We start from the raw sequence: 20,003 nt of genomic DNA on the forward strand, positions 1-20,003 counted from the left end.
GGCAGTCCCAGCCGTGCTTGGCGACCGGCGGGGGGCTGTGAAGCTGTATTTTCACCGATTTCACAACTGTTTAAATATAATGCCGCTTCCAAGCACAAGGGGAAAACATGTTCTGCTTTAAGCTTTTGATTAATAACACCAAATTACATGACAGCATTCAAGTGTGACTCATTTCCTGCCAGTTGAGCAGTGAGGGATTGCAGAGTACTGGCAGGCAGTAAGTAACTCCAGTTGGAATTTGTGCATTTTTCCCATATCAGTGTCTGGATCTCGGGCTATATTTATAACAACATCTTTTCCATTTGTTGTGTGGCCGTCGTTCTGTATTAATGCCAATACACGTTTAAAATCCATTTTCTAAGATGTTTTGTTTCACGTGCACAGTCCTCAGAACTTAAGGCCCACTTAAGGAGAAACCCTCTGGTTAAGAAAACGATCACTTTTTATAGGTTAGTGTCCGTCCTGCTCTTCCCGTTCGGATTCTCCGTTCCAGTGCCCTTCTCACAGTTCCAGTTCCCCATCCAGCAGGCCAGGTGGCTGGGGCTCAGCTCCCAGGTTGGGCCAGTCTCTGGATTTGGCTAGATGGGCTGAATGTGTTCTTCTTTGTCGCAGACATTCCTGTTGGAGCAGGGAATTGGAATGGAATGGGAAGCCAGGACTGTCCCCAGCATTGAGAGCGGTTGATGGTGACGTTTCCAGTCACCACACCTTTAGTCCACACGTTCAGTCAGGTTGGGCTTCACACCCTTCCTCTGAAGACAGACACAAATCGACCAATAATTGTTTGCTAAATGGAAGATCGTACCAAGTGATAATTAAGACAAAATATATTATGTGAGATCAAAACTTGAATATTTTGTATTTCCATCAAATAGTCATACCAGCCGATTCTCAATACTGACTACTAGCAAAGAGTCCAGGAAAATTAGGGAAATGTATGAATTTTTGGAGGGCAAGACCAACATTTCCATATTGGTCATTGCAAAATGAGAGAGTTCATTGTTCTCATTATTAATGCAAAAACAATGCTGTGATAACAGCTGTGTAGAATCCAGAAGTGTTCCTGCTGGGATTTCAGCACTCGTGTAGCTCCTCTGCCTCTGTTCGTTTTAGAAGAGGTTTGCACCCCCCTCTGCTGGTGAACTGAAGTATCACAGCTGAATTCCACCGTAATGTGACTTTGGTAATGAAGTAAACACTTATAGAAGAGGTTTATCAGACTTTTTTGCAGTTCATTATCTTTTCAATTAAAGGACTAAGAAGCGCAGCCGAGAAATATATTGGATATTGATGAAAATTCCCTGTTTTTTATGTAAAGAAACTTTCATCTTGACACGGCTTCTATTTTGTTGCAAACAGCAATAGTTAATATTTCATTGCTGTGGTAACACTGTCAAGGAATTGTTTAACCTGCTGTGGAGCATCCATTGACCTAAGTCATCACACTTCACCTCCAGGAATGGCTTGGATTACATGCGTAACATGCGAACCTGGTATCTTCTGGCATGTATGACTTCTTTTCCTAGAAACATCTTCTTTTCCCCGAATGACAAAGTGATAAATGAGTGATTAAAAAGTGATAAATGAGGTGATGTATTGAAATCAGCCCAAATTTATGGTGCTGCTTTAATGTCATGCAAAATTCAGGCTTGTCTTGCATCATCCCATAACGTTGTAGTGTTTAGTTGCTGCGACCTTTGGCCTCTGATGATTTACGTGTTTGCGTGTGACCTTTATAGGTCTTTGGGGACGCAACTTTAACATGCCTTATTGCCATTTTCACGGTGTTTTGCACTGATGTGCTGGTGGTAGCTTTGTAAAGCAGGTCTCACATAGGACAATTCCAAATGTTTTGTGCAGTGATCTCGAGTTTCACTATCACTGTCATTTAAAGTGCACAAGTGTATTTATTAACATAATTCACCAAGTAGGGCCAGCATGATCCTTTCTTACTTAATACTCCAAAAAATCTTATCTGTCCCTCACTGGAGTGTCCTACTAAAGACAAAGGAACTGAATAACAGATGTACTCTTTCAAAACGAGCTATTCCCATTATCACTATAATTTAGGTAGATGCATTTAGAGTAGCAAGCACAGCAATTAATAAATTATAGAAGGGAAATCAGTGACACGTGTTTATTTAAGCGGTGTTATGACTCTCGAGTCAGTGGCTGACTCTGCCGGAGCAGGAGGAAGTGAGCGCTTGCTTTGGGACTCACGTCCTGGAATTCCGAACAGGATTAAAGGCCTGTGGGGTTAAGAACTCTGCAGCACCAGTACAGCAAGTTTTAAGAATTGTAACCGTAAAGCCATTGTTAAAAACTCATTTTTTAGATCTCAAGAATTTTATCCTCTCACATAATGAGTGAATGCCTTAGGGGTCAGAGGATTGAAGCCTTCAATGTGTAAAAATAAAACAGGCAATGCAGACCGTGCAGCAGGTGTTTGTCAGTTGAATTTCAGGAACATTTAACTTGCGCTTTCCTTGAAGACTGAGAGACTACAGCTTTAACAAGATAAAGTCAAAAACTCCTTTTAATTTTTGCAGTAAAAGCCATACATTGTTTTCAATATATTACTTATTTTAATAATTAACATTTTATAAAAATAAGTTATTAATCCAAAGATACTCGTACCACGTCCCTCTTGTAAAAAAACAAAGCGGAAACATGCTGCATTAGAAAAGCTTTCCACCCAGACCAGCAGTAGTTCAAACAGACTGGTTTTTTTCCAGCCTGATTACCGCTTAATGATATGATTTGCAGATCAAAAGGAGTTACAAAAAGGAAGAAGGAAAAGCAAGTGAAAATATTTAAATTATAAATTCCACCAGTTTCAGCGGAAGCCGTTTTTTAAAATGCAGCCTGGAGAGGAGGGGCAGGTCCCGCCGACTGTGGGCGGCGCACGCGGCCCGGGCGCAGGCTGGCTTGGCGCTACAATTCCCGCGCTTGTCTGACAGGAATGCTGCCCCCCCTAACCCCCCCCTCGGTACAGCGCCTGGGGGTGCTGGTGGGGGGTGGGGATAAGCCTGGTTTCTGACGTCTTTGACTGACTGGATTGGCAACTTCTCGGTGATCAAACGGCACCTTTTTCACCTCCTGAGATAAGAGGTCTCATTCCAACAGAGGGCCCCGGTAACACAGTCAGGGAAGACGCACCGGAACAGCACACCTTTGTCTTCATCTGCCCTTGGTCTTGTTCGTTCGTTCTCCTCGTGACAGAGGAGACGGTCTACCTCATGCCATTGGCATCTATAGGGACTGTGCACCTTAACAACTGATTTTACTCTAATGACTTTGGTATTAACGATTGTGATAACGTGTTTTTTTACAAAGCGCTTTTCACACCACAGGATCCTAAAGCCCATTGGTGACAAACAGCAGCCGTTGTGCACAAGCAGTCCCACTGCAAGGCAGATCAGGGGCAGGAGTGACAAACTGCTGCACCAGTAGAACCGGGGAGGAATTCGAGAGAGGCCAGATGGTGCAGCCATGAGAGGAGTTCTAGCCAGGCCTCGCAGGTTGACACCCCCACTCTTAAGCATATGAGAATTTCATTGGACTTACACCTACACTTGTACACGTGACAAACGCAACTGAACTTGCAAGCAGTGCCTGGGGATCTTGAAGGGTAATGTAGTCAAGACCCTGACTGAAGAACGTCACCACCAGTAGTGTTAGTTTGGACATTCTGGGCCCCAGGAAAGCCCACCACAACCGGTCCACCTTTTCCTTTTAGTAAAGTTGGAATGGTCATGTATTCCCCCTGTTCCTCGATAGGTGATTGCCCATTGGACTGCGAGGGCTGTGGCCACTGAGCGGAGAATCATTACAGTTTCAGGCAGCTCTTGCCAGGGGTGGCAGGGTTATACCCAGCCCAGTCTTCAGCCCAGCAGCAGCCCCAGAGCGCTGGGGGCTTCTTTTGGGATTACTGGTCTGGAGCCTTGGACTTAAATGCTCAATTTGCACTCTGGATGGGCCTGCTGATTGGTTGCATCTCTGCTGATCCGAATCCTGAACATTTTCTTAATCCATAATAAAGTTATTCAGAGTGCAACGTTTTTCTTCAGTTTAAAGACTTACGTTAAGGCCAGGGACCAAAGATTTGGTTGGAAACCAGTATTTTGATAACTATCTCTGTCTTTACACTGAGTACAACGGCAGCAAGAAGTATATATTTTTTGCTTTTATCTCTGTTCCGATCTGGAATTGTTGTGCTCTACTCATCCGTACAGTCGCTTCAAACAATGCCTGATAAAGATCTGAAAAAAGCTTTAAAAATGCTACAGAGGAAAAAAAAACAGCACTCAGGGTTTTCTGAAATTTCATATCCATCGACTAATGTGTGTGAGCGTGAGGCTGCTGTTCATAGGCTGGGTAAAGAAGAGTTACCAACAACTGCAAAAGCTGATATTCCACTGAACGTTGCAGGAAAGAAACTGTGTTCTAATGTCACATTCTAATGTCACATTCTACAGTCGTCAGGGAGGAAATGTGCTGATGCAAGCCCTAATCTGATCTGCGTCTGTGGAACTCCAGGTAGCTGGACAAGCAGATTTTGTCATCCATGGAATTTTTTTTGTTCAAGTACAATTTAGGTTTTTTTTTTCTCAGGCCAATTAAAGGATCAGAGTTTCGTTTCAATCCCCTGATCTGCATGCTTCTCATGTTTTCCTGTGGGGTGTTGATGGCTGGTGCTGGTCTTGTAGCTGTTCATTACATGAATGTTGATTCTTTTGCTGTTCCTTTCTGAATGAATGTTTGACTGGGATTGACCCTGCGGGCATCGTCACACGCTTTGTTGTGTTTGCCTCTTGACGTCCATTTTGGAATAATAAGTACTTGATCACCTTGGCTGCAGCAATGCTTCGCCCTTGCCTGTCAGGCCATCCCATCTATTCAGCTCTGTGAGCCCTGGTCCAGCACAGGGAGGTCTAGGACCTCAGAGAGACTGTAGGTTGTGGCTGACTGTGCTTGCTGTAGGTGTCCTGCTGTGCAGTCATTCAGCAAGCTACCAGGCAACAGAGAGGCTGCTGTCACCAGAAGATGACTAAGCCAAGTCCAACTTCAATCCCACCGGACCCTACCCTGCAGGGCCCAGCAGGACGTGTACTGCCACTCAGATCATCCCAGTCAGAGCCTGGCAAATAATGGTTGTAATGCTTCCAGACCACAGAAACTCGGGTTTCACACCAGTCAGGGGTATTTCCTGGAGCCGCCACATGGATGGCCGGTGTTCTTGCTCCTGGTGTTGTCGGGAAGTGTTTGGGAAGGTATGGTAAGCAACGGGCCCTATATTGTGAATCACTTGCCTTGTTCTTGTGCATAGTATTACCTTGTGTGCCCTGACTACTAGCTAAAAGATGAGAAACCCTGACAATCAGTCTGGCAAGAAAAAGGTTGCAACTTCAGTCTTCTGTGATGCTCGGAAAATGCTGCAGCAGAGTTTCCTTTCATCTCAGCCTGGTGTGCAAAGCTCCAGTCGGCTCGTATTTAAATTACTTTCTTAAGTGTAGCTTGTATAAAAAAAGCATCCAAGCCTTGTAACAGATGTTTCTGCAAGGGCAGTCATCTCTTGTTTCACATACGGCGTCCTTGCGTCTGTAGAGAATTTTTAAGATGGGGGGGGATTCTCTGATCGGTTTTGTGATGCCTCATGTGGAAGGAGCTGCTGCCTTGCCAGGAATCCCTTCATCGCGATAGCCTATCACCTATGGAAGGTGCTTCATAAAATAAAGGTTGCTATCTTGTCCACCACTTAAGCTGCTGGGCAACATGACAGAAGTAAAAAAAAAAAACAACAATCTGTAGTGCGCTACAGTGATAAAACGAGGGGGCGGGAAATCGTTTTGGGGCGTCTTCTCCTCAGCTGGGGTAGACGGACCTGCGTCGGAAGCAGCTGCAGGTCAGGCACCTGAGCGCGCTCATGCTGAGGTGGAAGAGCGTGCCGTAGTTGAAGAGCAGGTTGTAGAAGGTGCGGACGGACAGGTTGCCCGACTCGTCAGCGTACTTCATGGCCACCAGCGGGGTGTACAGCGCGTTGGTCTGGCAGCGGAACACCGGGCGGCTCATCTCGATCACCCTCACCGTGGCCTGGGGAGCCAGCAGAAACACAAACGGCGAACGGTTACGAACCAGGATTCGCGATCTGTACGTGTGCGTCTCTTTGGAAGATGGGATGGGGATTTGTAGCTTGTTTTTTGGTTTCCCTCTCTCATCTGCTCATCTGGAGAATGTGAGCTGCAGAGATGTATTTTGTAAAAGATTTTCACGTCGGCACCGCCAGGGTGTGAGGCATCACGCCGCAGGGGCCACAATTGTTTCTACCCTTCAAATTATGGGGGCAGGAGGTCAGATTATCTATTTTTTCTCTAGTTTTGGTCATTGAAAGGTGTATCTGAAAACCCAAGGACTGAAGTTGCCCAGCCTTTGGTTTAAAGGTTAGATTTCTAAAGAATGGAGGCTGGAGTAATGGCATGACTTGGCAGTGGTTTTGATGACTAGATCATAGTTGTGTTCATCTTCTGTGTGTCAGCACCTCCCCCTAGTGGCTGAAATGTGAGATGACGGGAGAGAGTTTCACAAGGGTGTAGCTTGTCACTGACGTGCTGACCTTAGCCACAGTGTCAGGGCTTTGCCCCAGGGTGACAAAGATCTCGTGAGAGGCCGGCAAGTAGACGTTTTTGAAATAGTGTACAGTGTCGGCATCTGCCCCTGGGAACTCGGACTTCCCCACTTCTTCCATGAGCTTCATCTCAAACTCTGTGTTGACGGGGCCTGGCTCGATCAGAGACACACTGTAGAGAGAGAGAGATAGATAGATAAGAGTCATCTCACACTCCCAGGTTCACAGGGCCTGGGTTGTTCCGAGACGTGAGGGAGGGAGAAGGTGAAAGGAGTAGGAGAAGAAAAGACCAAACCGAGCGGACAGCGAGACAGCGGTTCTGACTGGGCCTGGCTTGAGCTGAAGGAAGAAAGGGGAAATGAGAGGAGCTGCCGATGGTTCCGACGGACACTGGAGAGCACAGCAGTATCTTCTGCCTGCCAGGCTGCACTCCTTTTACTGGTTATTGGTAAACCAAGGACACCCTAATGGGGAAAAGGGATGGCTAAGACAGCAGGCTGTTCAAAAGCTGACAGAACAGTCCCTTTAGTTCACTTGTCCAGTTCATGACATGTGAGTGTTTTTGCCTCCCCTGTGACTCACCTTGTAAAGGTCTTCACTTGAGCGCAGGTGGAGCTCCGGGATCGCGGGTTCGAGTCTGGTTTGTGTTACTAGCCAACTGACTGGGATTTCCCAAGATGCAGTGCATAACTGGCTGTGTACCTCAGGGAACAGGGTGGGATTAAGCCGACAGAGCCCTGGGTGACGTCGGAGAGAAAGTGAGCTCCAGTTAGCTCTGAAGCTCCGGTACGGGGCAGTGTTGCCTGTGACATGCTAAAGGACGAGTGGGCTGAACGTCAGCGGGTCAGAGGAGTCTCAACGTACTCATCCTCCCCTGTGCACAGTCCCAGGGCTCATAGCTGAGAGCCACGATGTGAGAAACACAATTAAAGTGTCATTAATAAACCGAAAGATTTAAAGTACATCGTAGCCCAGCCTTAGAAGCCTTAGAAGAAATGATAGAATTGCAGACTTGTGTGTGTGTGCACTCTCCATTCGCATTCACTTACTTGATGTTGAATTTCAGCAGCTGGACTGCCAGGCTTTCGCAGAATCCCTCCATGGCGAACTTTGAGGCGGAGTAAATGTCATTGAAAACAATACCTGCACCAGGCAGACAGGAGAGAGTTCGTCACAGCATGTGCATGGCCGAAGGAGTACTCATTTTGGTAGAAGCCCTGTTAGAGAGAATGTCATCTCCTTCCAGTCCAGCACAGATGACTTTGGAGCTTTTACGTATGTGCAGTTCTGCCCACTTATTAACAAGAGGTCCTGTCACAACTGGATAGGCATTTTTGCCAACAACTTCTGTGCCGGGAGACGTGCGTTTTGTGCATCCAAATGTACCGTACAGGTCATAGTGCACAAGTGCAATTTAAAGAGTCAGGGCTAGCTGACTTGGTGCCCCAGGTCTTTTGTGTTCCCCTGATGGCAGCCATGCACAGTTTAATAGCTACAGAAGTGTAATGGAACAAATGACATTAAATCTGGGCTTTTAGCGTCTTGGGAAGACCTGGAGCTTTTAGTGATGAGAGTTGAGTATAGTTTTTTCGGGGGGACTCGGTGTGTCGATATACCTTGCAGCCCCATCACGCTGCTCATCACCACGATGTGGCCACTCTTCCGCCTCTTCATGTCCGGCAGCACAGCCTTGATCATGCGCACGGCGCCGAAGAAGTTGGTCTCGAACACCTTCTGCATCTCCGGCATGCCCAGGCTCTCGATGGGACCGATCTGCCCTATTCCAGCGTTGTTGACTGCGAAGCACAGAGGTGGGGGTGGGGGGGGACGGTGGACAGAAAAATGTAGCGCAGTGCAACAGGCAATTTCAGCTTAGTCCATCAGGACAGTTTGATTTCCCAGAGTAGTTTCTCCTGGTGAGCAGCCCATTAAGAAAGAACTTCAGAAGGTCAGGTTAAAGATGGTTAACATCCAGATCTGTTGTTTTTAAATGAACAGCTTTGAGGTACTGTATAGCTGGGATTCCTGACTTCCTGACCACAATCTGGTCCTGTTTTCTATTCCTCTATCACCAGCATCGGCAGGCTGTGGAAAATGTGGTACGAGTTAGACCTTATTTGAATCATTTAACCTTTCTACAAAGTGTATAGCTGTTTATAATTTAAGCAAGTAAAGACAACTTGCTGGGTTCTGGCCCCCTGAGGGCCAGAGTTGAGAATCCCTGGAGACAGATTGTGCTAGTATGACACAACACTTGGCACAAAGGGGAGCAGACTCAAACACGCCGCTGTCTGGTTTAACTTGGCCTTGTATGCCACATGACTGTGAAAGTATTGCTGGGAAGCCAGACAGCTCTTTGGTGTTCAGGGGAGGTGGTGTTGTTATTGGCAGTGTCCTGTAAATATACTGTACAATATGAAAATACGATGAAATAAACATTCCAGTTTAAAGTGATTAAAATTAAGTGGTAACAAATGGAGACTTTTTTCTCTCAGTGCTAGAATGGCAGAATGTTTTCCCTAGCACAAGTTCATTCAAGGAAATCTTCATTATGGCTTCAGTGAAGCATAAGAGGCAGGGGTTTGCTTTTTATTTCCACTTCAAGAGTGTCAGGTTATTGCTCCATTTTGTGCACATTGCTCAACAACAGGGCAGAGCTTTTCTCCTGCTTTGTTTTTTGTATTCTAAGTACAGCATGACAAGAGCTGCTGATTACAACTAGTAGGATCAAGAGAAGACCTACTCGAGACCGCTTGTGACAAGAGCTTTTTGAGATTTAACCACAAGGTGTCACTGTTGATATGGTGAGCTTCATAGAGGTGCCATTAATGAGTTCTTTTGACTCTTGCAAAAAAAAAAACACACTAATAATGTTTCACACTGTTTCAGGAGAGGAAATCTGTTTTATACATTATGTAGTTTGAGATTTTAAAGATACAATTTGTAAAATGGTAAATTATTTTATAGATAAAACTATTACAAAATATGTTTGAATATTATCAATGAAACTTACAAAAGATTATTGGGAAAAATAGACTGTGGCTTCAAATCAGTTTGGACCATTACATCAGTGACACCCTCTGTACTGAAATGACAAGTCTACTGTATGATCACAGACCTATCTGACTGTGCTTGTGCTGTGTTCTCTCCATGGAGAGATAACATGCTTCTTTCATGTGTAATTTGGAGGGAAGTAGATTCCCACAGTCTGCGTTGTGCTAAAAGGCAGCTCTGGGGGCTTTTCCACACCTCTATGCGTGACTGTGATTAGAGAGCAGTAAGTGTTTTCTGCAGCACAGATTACACAGAGACTTGCAGACAAGTCCCTTTCAGGACAGGGTCCTGCCCAGAGTCCCCAAAGACAGCTGAAAAACAGCTCTGAGGGCTTTTTTTAGGATCCTCATGAATGCTTCCGATTTCTTGGGACAGAGAAAGGAAAGGCACTTCTTTACATCAACAGCTGGAGGAGTCTGGAATCAGCTCCCTAGCCACGTGCTTGCAGTTGGCTCTGTGGGATCCTTGAAGAATCCTTTCATGAGATTCTCGGTTCGCTAAGCTACTAAAGGGCCTTGTCAGGTTTACGATGTTACAATTTCACGGGTGCTCCAACACACTTGACTTCGTCTGCTCTTTTGTCATGTCGTACCACAGTAAAGTTTTTTGAGTGCTAGGTTTAATGACGGACACTTGTCTTTCATGACCAAGAACAGAGAGAGAGGGAGGGAGAGGGAGAGAGGTGCGCACTGGATGAAAGATCACTGATAGAAGGACAGGAAGAGGCAGACAGGAGTATAAGTGTCCTCCCTCCCAGGTGATCACTTCAGGAATCAGTGCTCAGTAACCCTTGAAAAGAAATCCCAGCTAATTTTTTAAATATTAAAAAAAAACATTTATTCAACTAAAGGACGGTGTGTGCAGTACTCATGTCTGGTACTGTAGGGGAAACCCAGAAGGAGGCAGGCTGACAGGTGGGCAGACGTAAGCAGGTAAGCAGGCAGCAAGCGAGGGTGTCCTCTTACTCAGCACGTCCACCCTGCGGTCCTGGATGCCGTCGAGACACTGTGTGACGGACTCGTCGCTGCACACGTCCAGCGCCCGGATGGTCAGGGTCTTGTTCAGAGTGTCCCCCGCCTCCTCCTCCAGCCTCCCCTTCTTCCGCAGGTCCCGCATGGTAGCGACCACTGCCACACAGGGGAACAAGGGACACCCCCCACAGGTCACACTCTCATGTCTCGGCAGGAAAGTAACAGCAGGACGGAGTTCTTTTCTTTGGATGTTTAACGTGAGGGGTTTCTTTTTTCCTTTTTCGAAAATGCAACGCAACTGGAAGGGCAAACTCAGCACAGCAGACAAAATTATGAGCCACTGGGCAGTGTACTAGAAGCGTTGATTATATATTCAGCAATGCCATTCCTTCCTAAAAGGATTCCAACAACAAGGAAGGTCAGTCAGCAACCAGTCAGTTTGTTTGATGTAATTTGTAACTGCTGTGTGTGATTAAGTCATTGTTGGAAAAGGTCTGAATAAAACCCGCTGTTCTGTCATCCGGGAAAATTTAAAGCGCTGTAGAGGACTGTCTGTGCCGCACTGTGTGTGCCTGTGGTTTGTGGCTACTGATCATCCTGAGCTTCACCAGGAAGGCTGGGTCACATGTTCCCTGAGGTGCTGCAGGGGTCTTGAACAGTGGGCAGATCAAAGCTGACTGGAGCAAGATGCCCACTAAGACCACCGCCCCCCCCGGTAGGGTTACAGCATCACTGTGTGGAACAAGCTGCTCAGCCATGCTGTTTGAGTATTTCAGGGAAACATCTGAGAGGAAGCCCTTGAATCAATCAGCCAGTCCCCTCTGTCCCAGTTAGATGCACAGAGTCTTCTCCCCTTGTTTTCTGCTCTTATGGTCTAATTTTGTATGCCCTTCAGTTTTTTCGGGGGGGAGGGGTTAGTTATTGAAAATGTCTTGGATTTTCTTTGGCTATTTTTTTCCATTGCTTTGTTTATTCAGCGTTTTTTATGTAAAGACCTTTTGTCTCTTTCTCCAACTGCGTTTTATGCACAGCAGTAAAATCTGAAGTGACAACTGCAGCCAAAGGGGCAGCTCAGACGCTTGTCAGTCGCATAATGACGAGCTTCTTAATTGCTTGTTATGCCAATATGAGCCAGAATGTTGTGGCCTGTCTTTCTCTTTTGGTATGGGACCAGAGACGAGCGGAGTTTAATGGTGTCAAGGACTGTTGAAATGCAAAAGGCTGGTGCTCCGCATGGTTTGGAAATGCCTTTGTCTCGGATAAATGCACCTACGTCAACAGGATACTTATATATTCACCCGGCAAGCTCTGGCATTGGATTCCTCAAGGCTGCAGTGCTTTTGTAAGGGGTTTGATGCAGGTCCTAAAATAGCCATTTATAATGTTTGACATATTTAAAAAAAAATATTGCATAATGAATTTACCCAACCAGTTCTCTGCTAAGGAGTGAGAAACGTTAGCAACTGATGAAGATGACTACTGTCTTTAACCTTATTTCCCCCCTCATTTTGTGAAGCCATTGTTTATTTTCTCAGATATAAGCTGGAAATTAAAAACTTTGCCTTTTGACATGCACTAGCACAAGTGAGTTCCTCTGAGGTTTCTCATCTTAAAGAAAAACAAAACTGCTAATTGCGTTTCCATACATAAAGCTTGGAATCATTTAGGCTCATGCTGTGCTGGTCCTTAACCTTGCAGAGCTCAGGCCAGCAGAGCCTGAATGCTGTTGGACTGTAGTGGTTTCTCCTCGCATGCCTCCAGCTTGTTCCTGGCCTGAGAGGTTACTCTTTAAGCCTCGTCTGACCTTTCAGAGACCTTGTGAAAGCCCAAATCTGGGAACAGCAACTTCCCCCAAAGGATCTGTTCGGGCAGAGCTGGCATCCGCAGGGATGCCAAGCTCCCGGCTGAATCTGGAGCCAAGGAGTTAGGGCTGAGTGAAACTCTACCGCAGGAAGAGGTTTTGGAGCTTGCAAGCGATTACAGAATTTAATTAAGTAAAAAAAATCAACATTGCTGCACTTTTGACAATTGTATATTTCACTTTGCCCATTTAGGGAAATGTGGGCATGGCTTGAGCGGCTTGCAAATGAGTAGCTTCTGTCACTATAACATGCTTACACTGTTACATGCTTAAACTTTTCAGTGGTTCCTGCAAACCCATTTGATGAGCTGCTGTAGTGCTGCAGGCATTGAACCTCCTTCCCTGTAAGGGTCATCCTCCTGAAGCACATGGGGGGTGCGCACTGGCCTCAAATCTTATAGCAAGCTTCTGCAAATGAGCCTGTTGATAACAGTGTTGTAAGTAAAACTTGTAAACACTTACAGTAGTGTTTTCAAATGTGACTCAGAAGTACAACTGAAATGCTTGAAAGACTATACCAGTCCCTGCCACTGTGGGGATCTTCAGTTTGTCTAACCCATCTTCCCTTAACATGGGAAAAGTCCACTTTCTTTATGAAAGCTCTGCACAAGTTACCACTGCATTTGTATAGGAGAGTGCTTTGCCCACTTTTAAAATATTTTTAACCACTGTCAATGCATTTTTACAACAAAGGTGTCTGGCTTCACTGCCGTTTTATGAGAGCAAGCTCTTGTAGCTGTTGAGCATGATGTACAGTATACAGGCAGTCAAGGTGACTCCATTGTCTCCTGCAGTTTAACTGGTGCACTAATTCCTTGTTGCTCCACCTAATCTGCTGTGATTTTAATCCTCTGACACATAATAGGCTACAGAGAGCTACTCAGACAGGCAGGTTTACTCTTACATGAAAAACACATTGGAATTCATCCAGGTACAAGCAAGACATCTTAACCTAATCTTTTAGGTTGACTTGTAAGGCATACAGGTAGAATGCTGGTGCAGTGGTGAGCATTGCTGCCTTGCGGTGCTGCGGCCCCGGGTTCAGTTTCGGACCACCTGAGGCGCTACCAATGTGCAGTTTACATATTCTTCCCGTGCTCGTGTAGGTTTCCTCTGGGTGCTCTAGTTTTCTCCCACAGTCCAAAGACACCATGTTGGGTGGATTGGCTCCTGGGGAAATCCTGCTCTAAGCCCATCGCTTCCTGGGATGGGTTCCGGCTCCCCTGTGACCCTGTACTGGATAAAGCTGCTAGAAAATGGATGGATGTAAGGCGCTTCTTTTCTTAAGGTTGAGGCTTCATTCGTTTGTATGTTTTTGCTTTGCCTTTTCCACATTGCTACCTCTACCTGGCCTTACCTGGCCCCTGCTATCTCTGCAGCATTTCCTGGTATTCTTCTGCCAGCGCCCTGAATCTGAGAGCACAAACTCAACGGCCCGTTCCTGCAGCTCAGTTCTCGCCGGACTGGCCTGCACAAGGGGGTGTTGCAGTCTGTCCTCCCGCTGACACAGAGGCGTACAGCGCACAGCCCCCCCGGCCCCAGATTACCCTCCCCGCTAATCGGCTTCACTTCAAACGTGTTTTCAGCACGCTCCCGGCCAGATCCGCTAGAGCTCCCATCAATTAGTGTTCTCCGGTAAGCCCAGAATTAATCCATCTCATTTTAAGCGTTTTTTTAATATTGATTTTTTTTCTATGCTGCCTTTCAAGAGTGACTGTAGCCCTCGCAAAGAGCCACAGCTGGGGGAAGAAGATTGTTTCTCAGGCCTTTGTAAAACAAATTAGTTGTGAATTTAAGTTTAAAAACTGCAGGTGGTAATTCTCACCATGTATGCCAAGAGCAAGGGTTGAAGATTCCAGACAGTCGAGACCCGTATCCGAACCTATATTTCACCAAAAGCCTTTTCTTCTTGTCATAAAAATTAAGAATAATTCCCTACACTTATATAGAGATTTTCTGGTCACTCTACTCCACTTCTGGTAATGGGGACCCCCCTCCACCACCACCCGTGTGTCGCCCCCACCTGGATGATGTGCCAGTACGCTCTTCACAAACCAGCTATCAGTGTTGAGGAGAACAGAGTAATGAAGCCACTGCAGAGATGGGAATTATTTAAAAAAAAACATGATTGGTAAAGGGGGGGGGGGGGGGTATTTGGCCAGGACACTGGGGGTAACACCCCTACTCTTTCACAAAACGCCTTTGGATTTTTAATGACCACAGAGAATCAGGACCTCAATTTTGAGTCTTATCTGAAGGACAGCACCTTTTTTATAGTATACATTTTATAGTTTCCCCCATCACTATACTGGGGCATTAGGACCGACACAGACCACAGTGTGAGCGCCCCCTGCTGGTCCTGCTTACACCTTGTCCGGCAACAACCTTAGCTCTTCCCAGGAGGTTTCCCATCCGAAGAAGGCTCCACGGCCTAGATGCGTTTCTCTTCTTCTCTTTTCAGCAGGAATAACCCTTCACTTGTTCCTTTGCAGCCTCTGCATGCCGACACAGCTCCCTACTTGAACTACTTCGGCATGTATAGTACATGCAGGCATCTTCTCGTCTGGGCACATTCATCAAGACGGAGTGCGACGGCCGTACTCTCACACTGGCAGACCTGCTAACCGTCCTTCCCAGTCCCCAAAGAGAGAGCGCACACACGGCCCAGATGGCAGCCCTTCTAATTCGCTCCTCTTTGTTTAATGGACTTGAAAAGGCTTATGGTTCTATAATAAGACACGTCTCCCCTTTTAAGTTGCGTAGTCCAGTTTTTTATAGCTCACAGCGGCTCACTGAAGAGAGAAAATAAACTCCCTTGTCAGAGCGGTGCTTTCAGTCTCCATGCAATTACAGCACAAGCTGCTTAAGCTCTCCTGCCAGATACAGGCCTTCCTGTGACTGTTATTACAGACTTTACCCCTTTTGTGTGGGATGCAGTGTCTTTTATAACTTTTATAACTTGATCGCCCAACCTAATCTGGGATAAAGGGAAGGTCCTCTTCTTGTGGAATAGTCCCTCTGGGTGACAGGTGAAGCCCTGTGGGTGACCGGGGGCATCTCATCTGGCCTTCGAATCCCACAGGCTCAATCGCAGTCAGGTGTCCAATCCACGAATCTGCTCTGTGGCACAACCTGCGCTGATGGCAGATGAGGTCAGTATGTGGAAACTCTTTTCATTTGGCTACCTGCTACAGTGTGGACACACAACCCTAACTTAATATTCCCTAACTGGGAATGCTTTGGAACCCATGTGCAACCAAACCCAGAAGACACAGTGTCCCCTGGGGACCCAGCATACCCCGCACCTCCTCAAGTGGTCCCCGTGCTCCCTGTGACCCTTGGGACGCCATACCTGCCCGAGAGGTACCCGTGTTGCCCAGCTGTGAGCAGTAAAAGAACACCTGAGCACAGCAGCCCCAGCTTTCCTTCCTGACTGTGTCCACCGGAATGGCACAGGAACACCTCAGAGTGCATTTCAATATTCGGAGGCTGCTGCTGACTTTTCCATTAGTCCTAAACATCCCCCGAAATCCAGCTGCAATCCTAATTTTACAGCTGCCTGCTCCCGGGGTGTCCAAGCAGTCTCTGTACAGTACCTGTAACCCTAACCCTGCTCTTCACCTGCAGTGATGTCGCGCCGAGATGCTGAGATGCATGCTGGTCCTCTGGTCTGACCCAGCGACGGGCACTGAGGTCGGAGGTGTGGGGAATTTTGGGAATTTTTGCCCCCCCGAGCAGAGTTTGGGAGGTCCATACTCCCCTCCCCTCCCTTCAGTTTAGAAGAAATAGAAAAATCAGGAGCTTCCTTAATTACACGTTCTTACGGGTCACGTGATCTAGAACCGGCTGTAGCGTTATCAAGTTGGATAATGTGGACGGGCGCTGCGTGAAGTCCCCAGTGGGCTGAAGAAGCTTTCCCCACAATTAGAATCGAGCTTGACGCTGACCCGAGCTGATAAATGTGTATCTCGAACAGGTTCATCCTCATCCCTCCTCAGAAAGAGAAATAAAACCGTGACCCCTGTGTTCAGCGTGAAGCGCTGCAGGTGAATGTTTGTGAACTCTTTTCAAGCAGGAACATGGCGTTGTTCTAAACACCATCTACTTTCAGCTCCGGTAAGCTCGTGTCCTGCGGTCAGCTCCCAAGATACCTGCTTTTATAACTTGATTTTGTTTCATAACGTGTTTGGAGAACATTTTAAAAATGCTTTATTTCCCTAAAGCTCCACTGCCTTTAGTGCTCAGGAGGAATAATCGATACATTGGTTACTTTCCCTTGGAGTTCACTGCGGCTTCACGAAGCGTGTGACCCCTGGCGGTGTCCGGCCATGACGGGGTCGGCTCGCACCATCACAGGGGCTGGGCGCGCGGGGACAGCTGCGCGACGTGTTGTCGAGTTCGTGCCATATTTGTTCACGAGGTTCGCAAAACAAGACAAAGTTCACCTGGTGTTGTTGGTGGGGGGAGGGGATACGATCTCTGTCTCAAATGTGTGGTTTCATGGACATTAATCATGAAAACTCGCAAGTTAAAGGATGAAGGAGAGTTCTCCGAGTATCTCAACTCTGAATGACAGCTCTACGGTGACTCCAGTTTATCGGTCACGTTTTTCTTCAGGGTCCACGTCTCTCTAATTGACGACATTCGTGTATACACGCTTTACTCCGCTTGCGATCCTTGTACCTGACTGATAACGGGAGTCCTCCTCGCCGTGATTATCTGGTCCGTTTACATAACCCTGCTCTACTTTCACCCTTTCACTGCGCTCGGACCTAAACTGCGCCGAGTTTCTACCGCGGCAATCATTTGCAAAGGGGTGTATTCTTTTTGTGAGCCCCTTTTGTACAGCGCAACTACTTTCTACCCCGGGTCCCAGTGGAGATTTCAGAAGCGCCCTGGTACCGGTGCCGGTGTCCTCGTCTAGGCAGGGCCCTGACCGCGCGCGCGGGCGGGGCTCAGCCGGCCGCGGCGCCGCGCGACAAGAGGGACCCCTGCGAACTGGCGGGGCTTCTCTTTCTTGTGCGCTCTCCGCTCTGGCACGCAGTGTTTCGGAAGCGCCGCTCATTCAGATGGTCATTCCTGCCACCGCAGGACAAGTCTGGCAGAAAAGCGGAAAAGTAGGAGCCGGCTGTGGACCCGCACGGTCCACTGTCCCGGCTTCGCACCTGGATAACTGTAACCTTTCGGTTTCATTTGAATAGGAAGAACAGCACCTGTATGCGAGACTGGTATAAGTCGGTATAGTGACCACGAAGATAAAGGAGGGGGGGGCAGCGAAGTAAAAAAACGTGCTTACCATAGTAACGCTTCTTAGCGTCTTGGGCCAGGAGCACCGCTAGCCGCAAACCGATCCCGGAGGAGCAGCCGGTGATCAGCACGACTCTCTGTCCGCCGCTGGCCATGGCTACTTCTGCTCTCGTTCTGCAGGGCGTCCGCCCCGCTGTGCGCTGGCTAGGAGCACTGAGGAGGATCAGGGACCTCTCGGAGCGGGCGGTGCGGTCACATGGCCGCTCGGATCAGCCCCGGTGACTTCACCTCGTGCGCTCGGGGCTGCTGGAGGGGGGGCTGGTATTGATGGCGTCTGCCCCCCTCCGGGCAGCTGTTCTTATCGTGGGTCTCAGTTTCTCAGTATCAGGGACACTTGTGAGTTATGGATCAAATAAGCAATAAATCGGTTCAATTTAGAATGAAAATCCAAGTTCCCAATCCTTAAGGGCAATTTTAACCAAAAGGCTTAATACACACTATGGGTCCGGATGACATGATTCTAAGTCTGTTAGCTGTTGGCGACGCAAGAATGCTGCTGGACAGAGATGCTGACTGGGATGAAGGAACAAGAAGTTCCTGACACATCCTCAGGGCTCGGACAGTGGCGTGCTCAGGCGGAGAGCGAAGACCAGCAGGAGATCTGAAGATCACCGTAACCCCAATCGGTGAAACGCCTAGTTGTCTGAGCTAATGAATTGATCAGCTGATCAATGTGTTCACTAACGGCTGGTCTGAAAAAAGACGAGACCATACTGTCGCCACGTGGGGCCTGGGCTGGGCTCTGTGTTCATTTGTACTTTAACCGATTCAAGCAATACTGTTATCTGTGTAGACACATTTATTAAACCCACTGCCTGAAGAAACGCCGAGGCATTGCTTACAATGCAGCGTGCGCAGAATTTCAGGCATTTAAGCCTGAGTGCATTCAGGATAACCTGCTTAATTTATAAGGGAAGACTAAATTCAAGAGTTACAGTTTCTAGGTGATAAACTATCAAACCAGAAACAACAAAAAGACTGTAGCTATTTAAAACATTCATGTGGTCTGCATTATTCACTTTTCCATTTGATTTTATGTGCTTATTGAATTATGAATATTAACTTAGTGCGTCGCTAGAATGTCGGTTATGTAATTCTGGTTAGCCGCATTATCTCTAGGCTCAAGGATTCATAGTGCGCTTAATCGACACCAAGACGAAATGAAAGACTCTGCCTCCTCCTAGTGGTGGCATATAGGTATTGCAAATAGAGATAATGACGAAGGTTATTAGAAAAATAATTTGTCAAATGGTTTTTACACGGTGAAATGAGTCTGATTCCATGTGGTTTAGTAACCACTGATACTGAGTAAACTTTAGAGTTATGAGCACCTGTTAGCAAACGTTTGTAGATAATACAAAAAATATGTTCCTAAAATATCCATCTATTCATTTTCTAACCAATACTTCCAGTTCAGAGTCATGGGGGAGATGGAACCTATGCCAGCAAGCAACAGGCGCAAGGCAGGGTTCACCCTGGATGGGAGGCCCACACTTTGCAGACACAGACACACCAGGGCCAGTTCTCCCAGAAGCCAGTCAGCATGCCTGCAGGTCTCCGGACTGTAGGTCCAGAACTGAACCGGGTCCAGGGCCCGGCACTGCGAGGCGGCAGTGCTTACCTCTGTGCCACCGTGCTACCGTTCCTGAAATGGCTTAAATAACATCCTCACGAAGCATGGATTAATACAGCGCTTTTACAAACCCCGTTCCGTGTTAAAGAGCCAGTTGTGACCCGCAGGCGGCGTTCAGTGCTCCTGCAGCGAGGACTGTGCCTCCTGGCCTGTGCGGCTCAGACTCGGAGCGATGTGGCTGCGCAGGGCAAAGCAGAGGAAACCCGAGCTTCAGCCCTGAGACGTGCGACTGCAGCACACGGCCCGTGGGCGCTCCCCGCCCCCCTCCGGCCCCATCTCCTCCGGTGGAGTCCAAGTTGGTATGAGTGCAGGTCAGAGGTCAGGGTCCAAGTGCTGAGCCTGTCTGGGCTACCCTGAGAGAGGAGATAAGATCGCTGGGCAGCGCTGAGGCCGCAGGCCAGTGGGGGGTGGGGGTGTGTGTGTGTGTCAGGGGGGGGCTCGTGCCTCAGCACTGGTCATCTCGTGCTCAGACCTGCCTGTAGTGCTCAACACAAGGTCAAGCCCTGCCCTTATAGCACCCCAGCCCCGCCGTCACTTTTATTGCCCCTCTGA

General features: G+C 47.5%; 1 protein-coding gene across 1 annotated transcript; it reads right to left on the reverse strand.

Moving 5' to 3' along the window:
- Positions 1–2,518: 2,518 nt before the first annotated feature.
- Positions 2,519–18,055, reverse strand: rdh8a (retinol dehydrogenase 8a). Its single transcript, XM_006631479.3, has 6 exons — positions 17,808–18,055; positions 10,645–10,806; positions 8,242–8,421; positions 7,675–7,768; positions 6,614–6,797; positions 2,519–6,093 (listed from the first exon to the last, which is right to left on the reverse strand). Exons 1-6 carry the CDS (start codon positions 17,911–17,913, stop codon positions 5,866–5,868), a joined length of 954 nt encoding a protein of 317 aa, XP_006631542.2. The 5' UTR covers positions 17,914–18,055; the 3' UTR covers positions 2,519–5,865.
- Between the last annotated feature and the right edge of the window lie 1,948 nt (positions 18,056–20,003).

The sequence above is a fragment of the Lepisosteus oculatus genome, chromosome 11 (assembly GCF_040954835.1).
Source record: "Lepisosteus oculatus isolate fLepOcu1 chromosome 11, fLepOcu1.hap2, whole genome shotgun sequence".
NCBI classification, from domain to species: domain Eukaryota; kingdom Metazoa; phylum Chordata; class Actinopteri; order Semionotiformes; family Lepisosteidae; genus Lepisosteus; species Lepisosteus oculatus.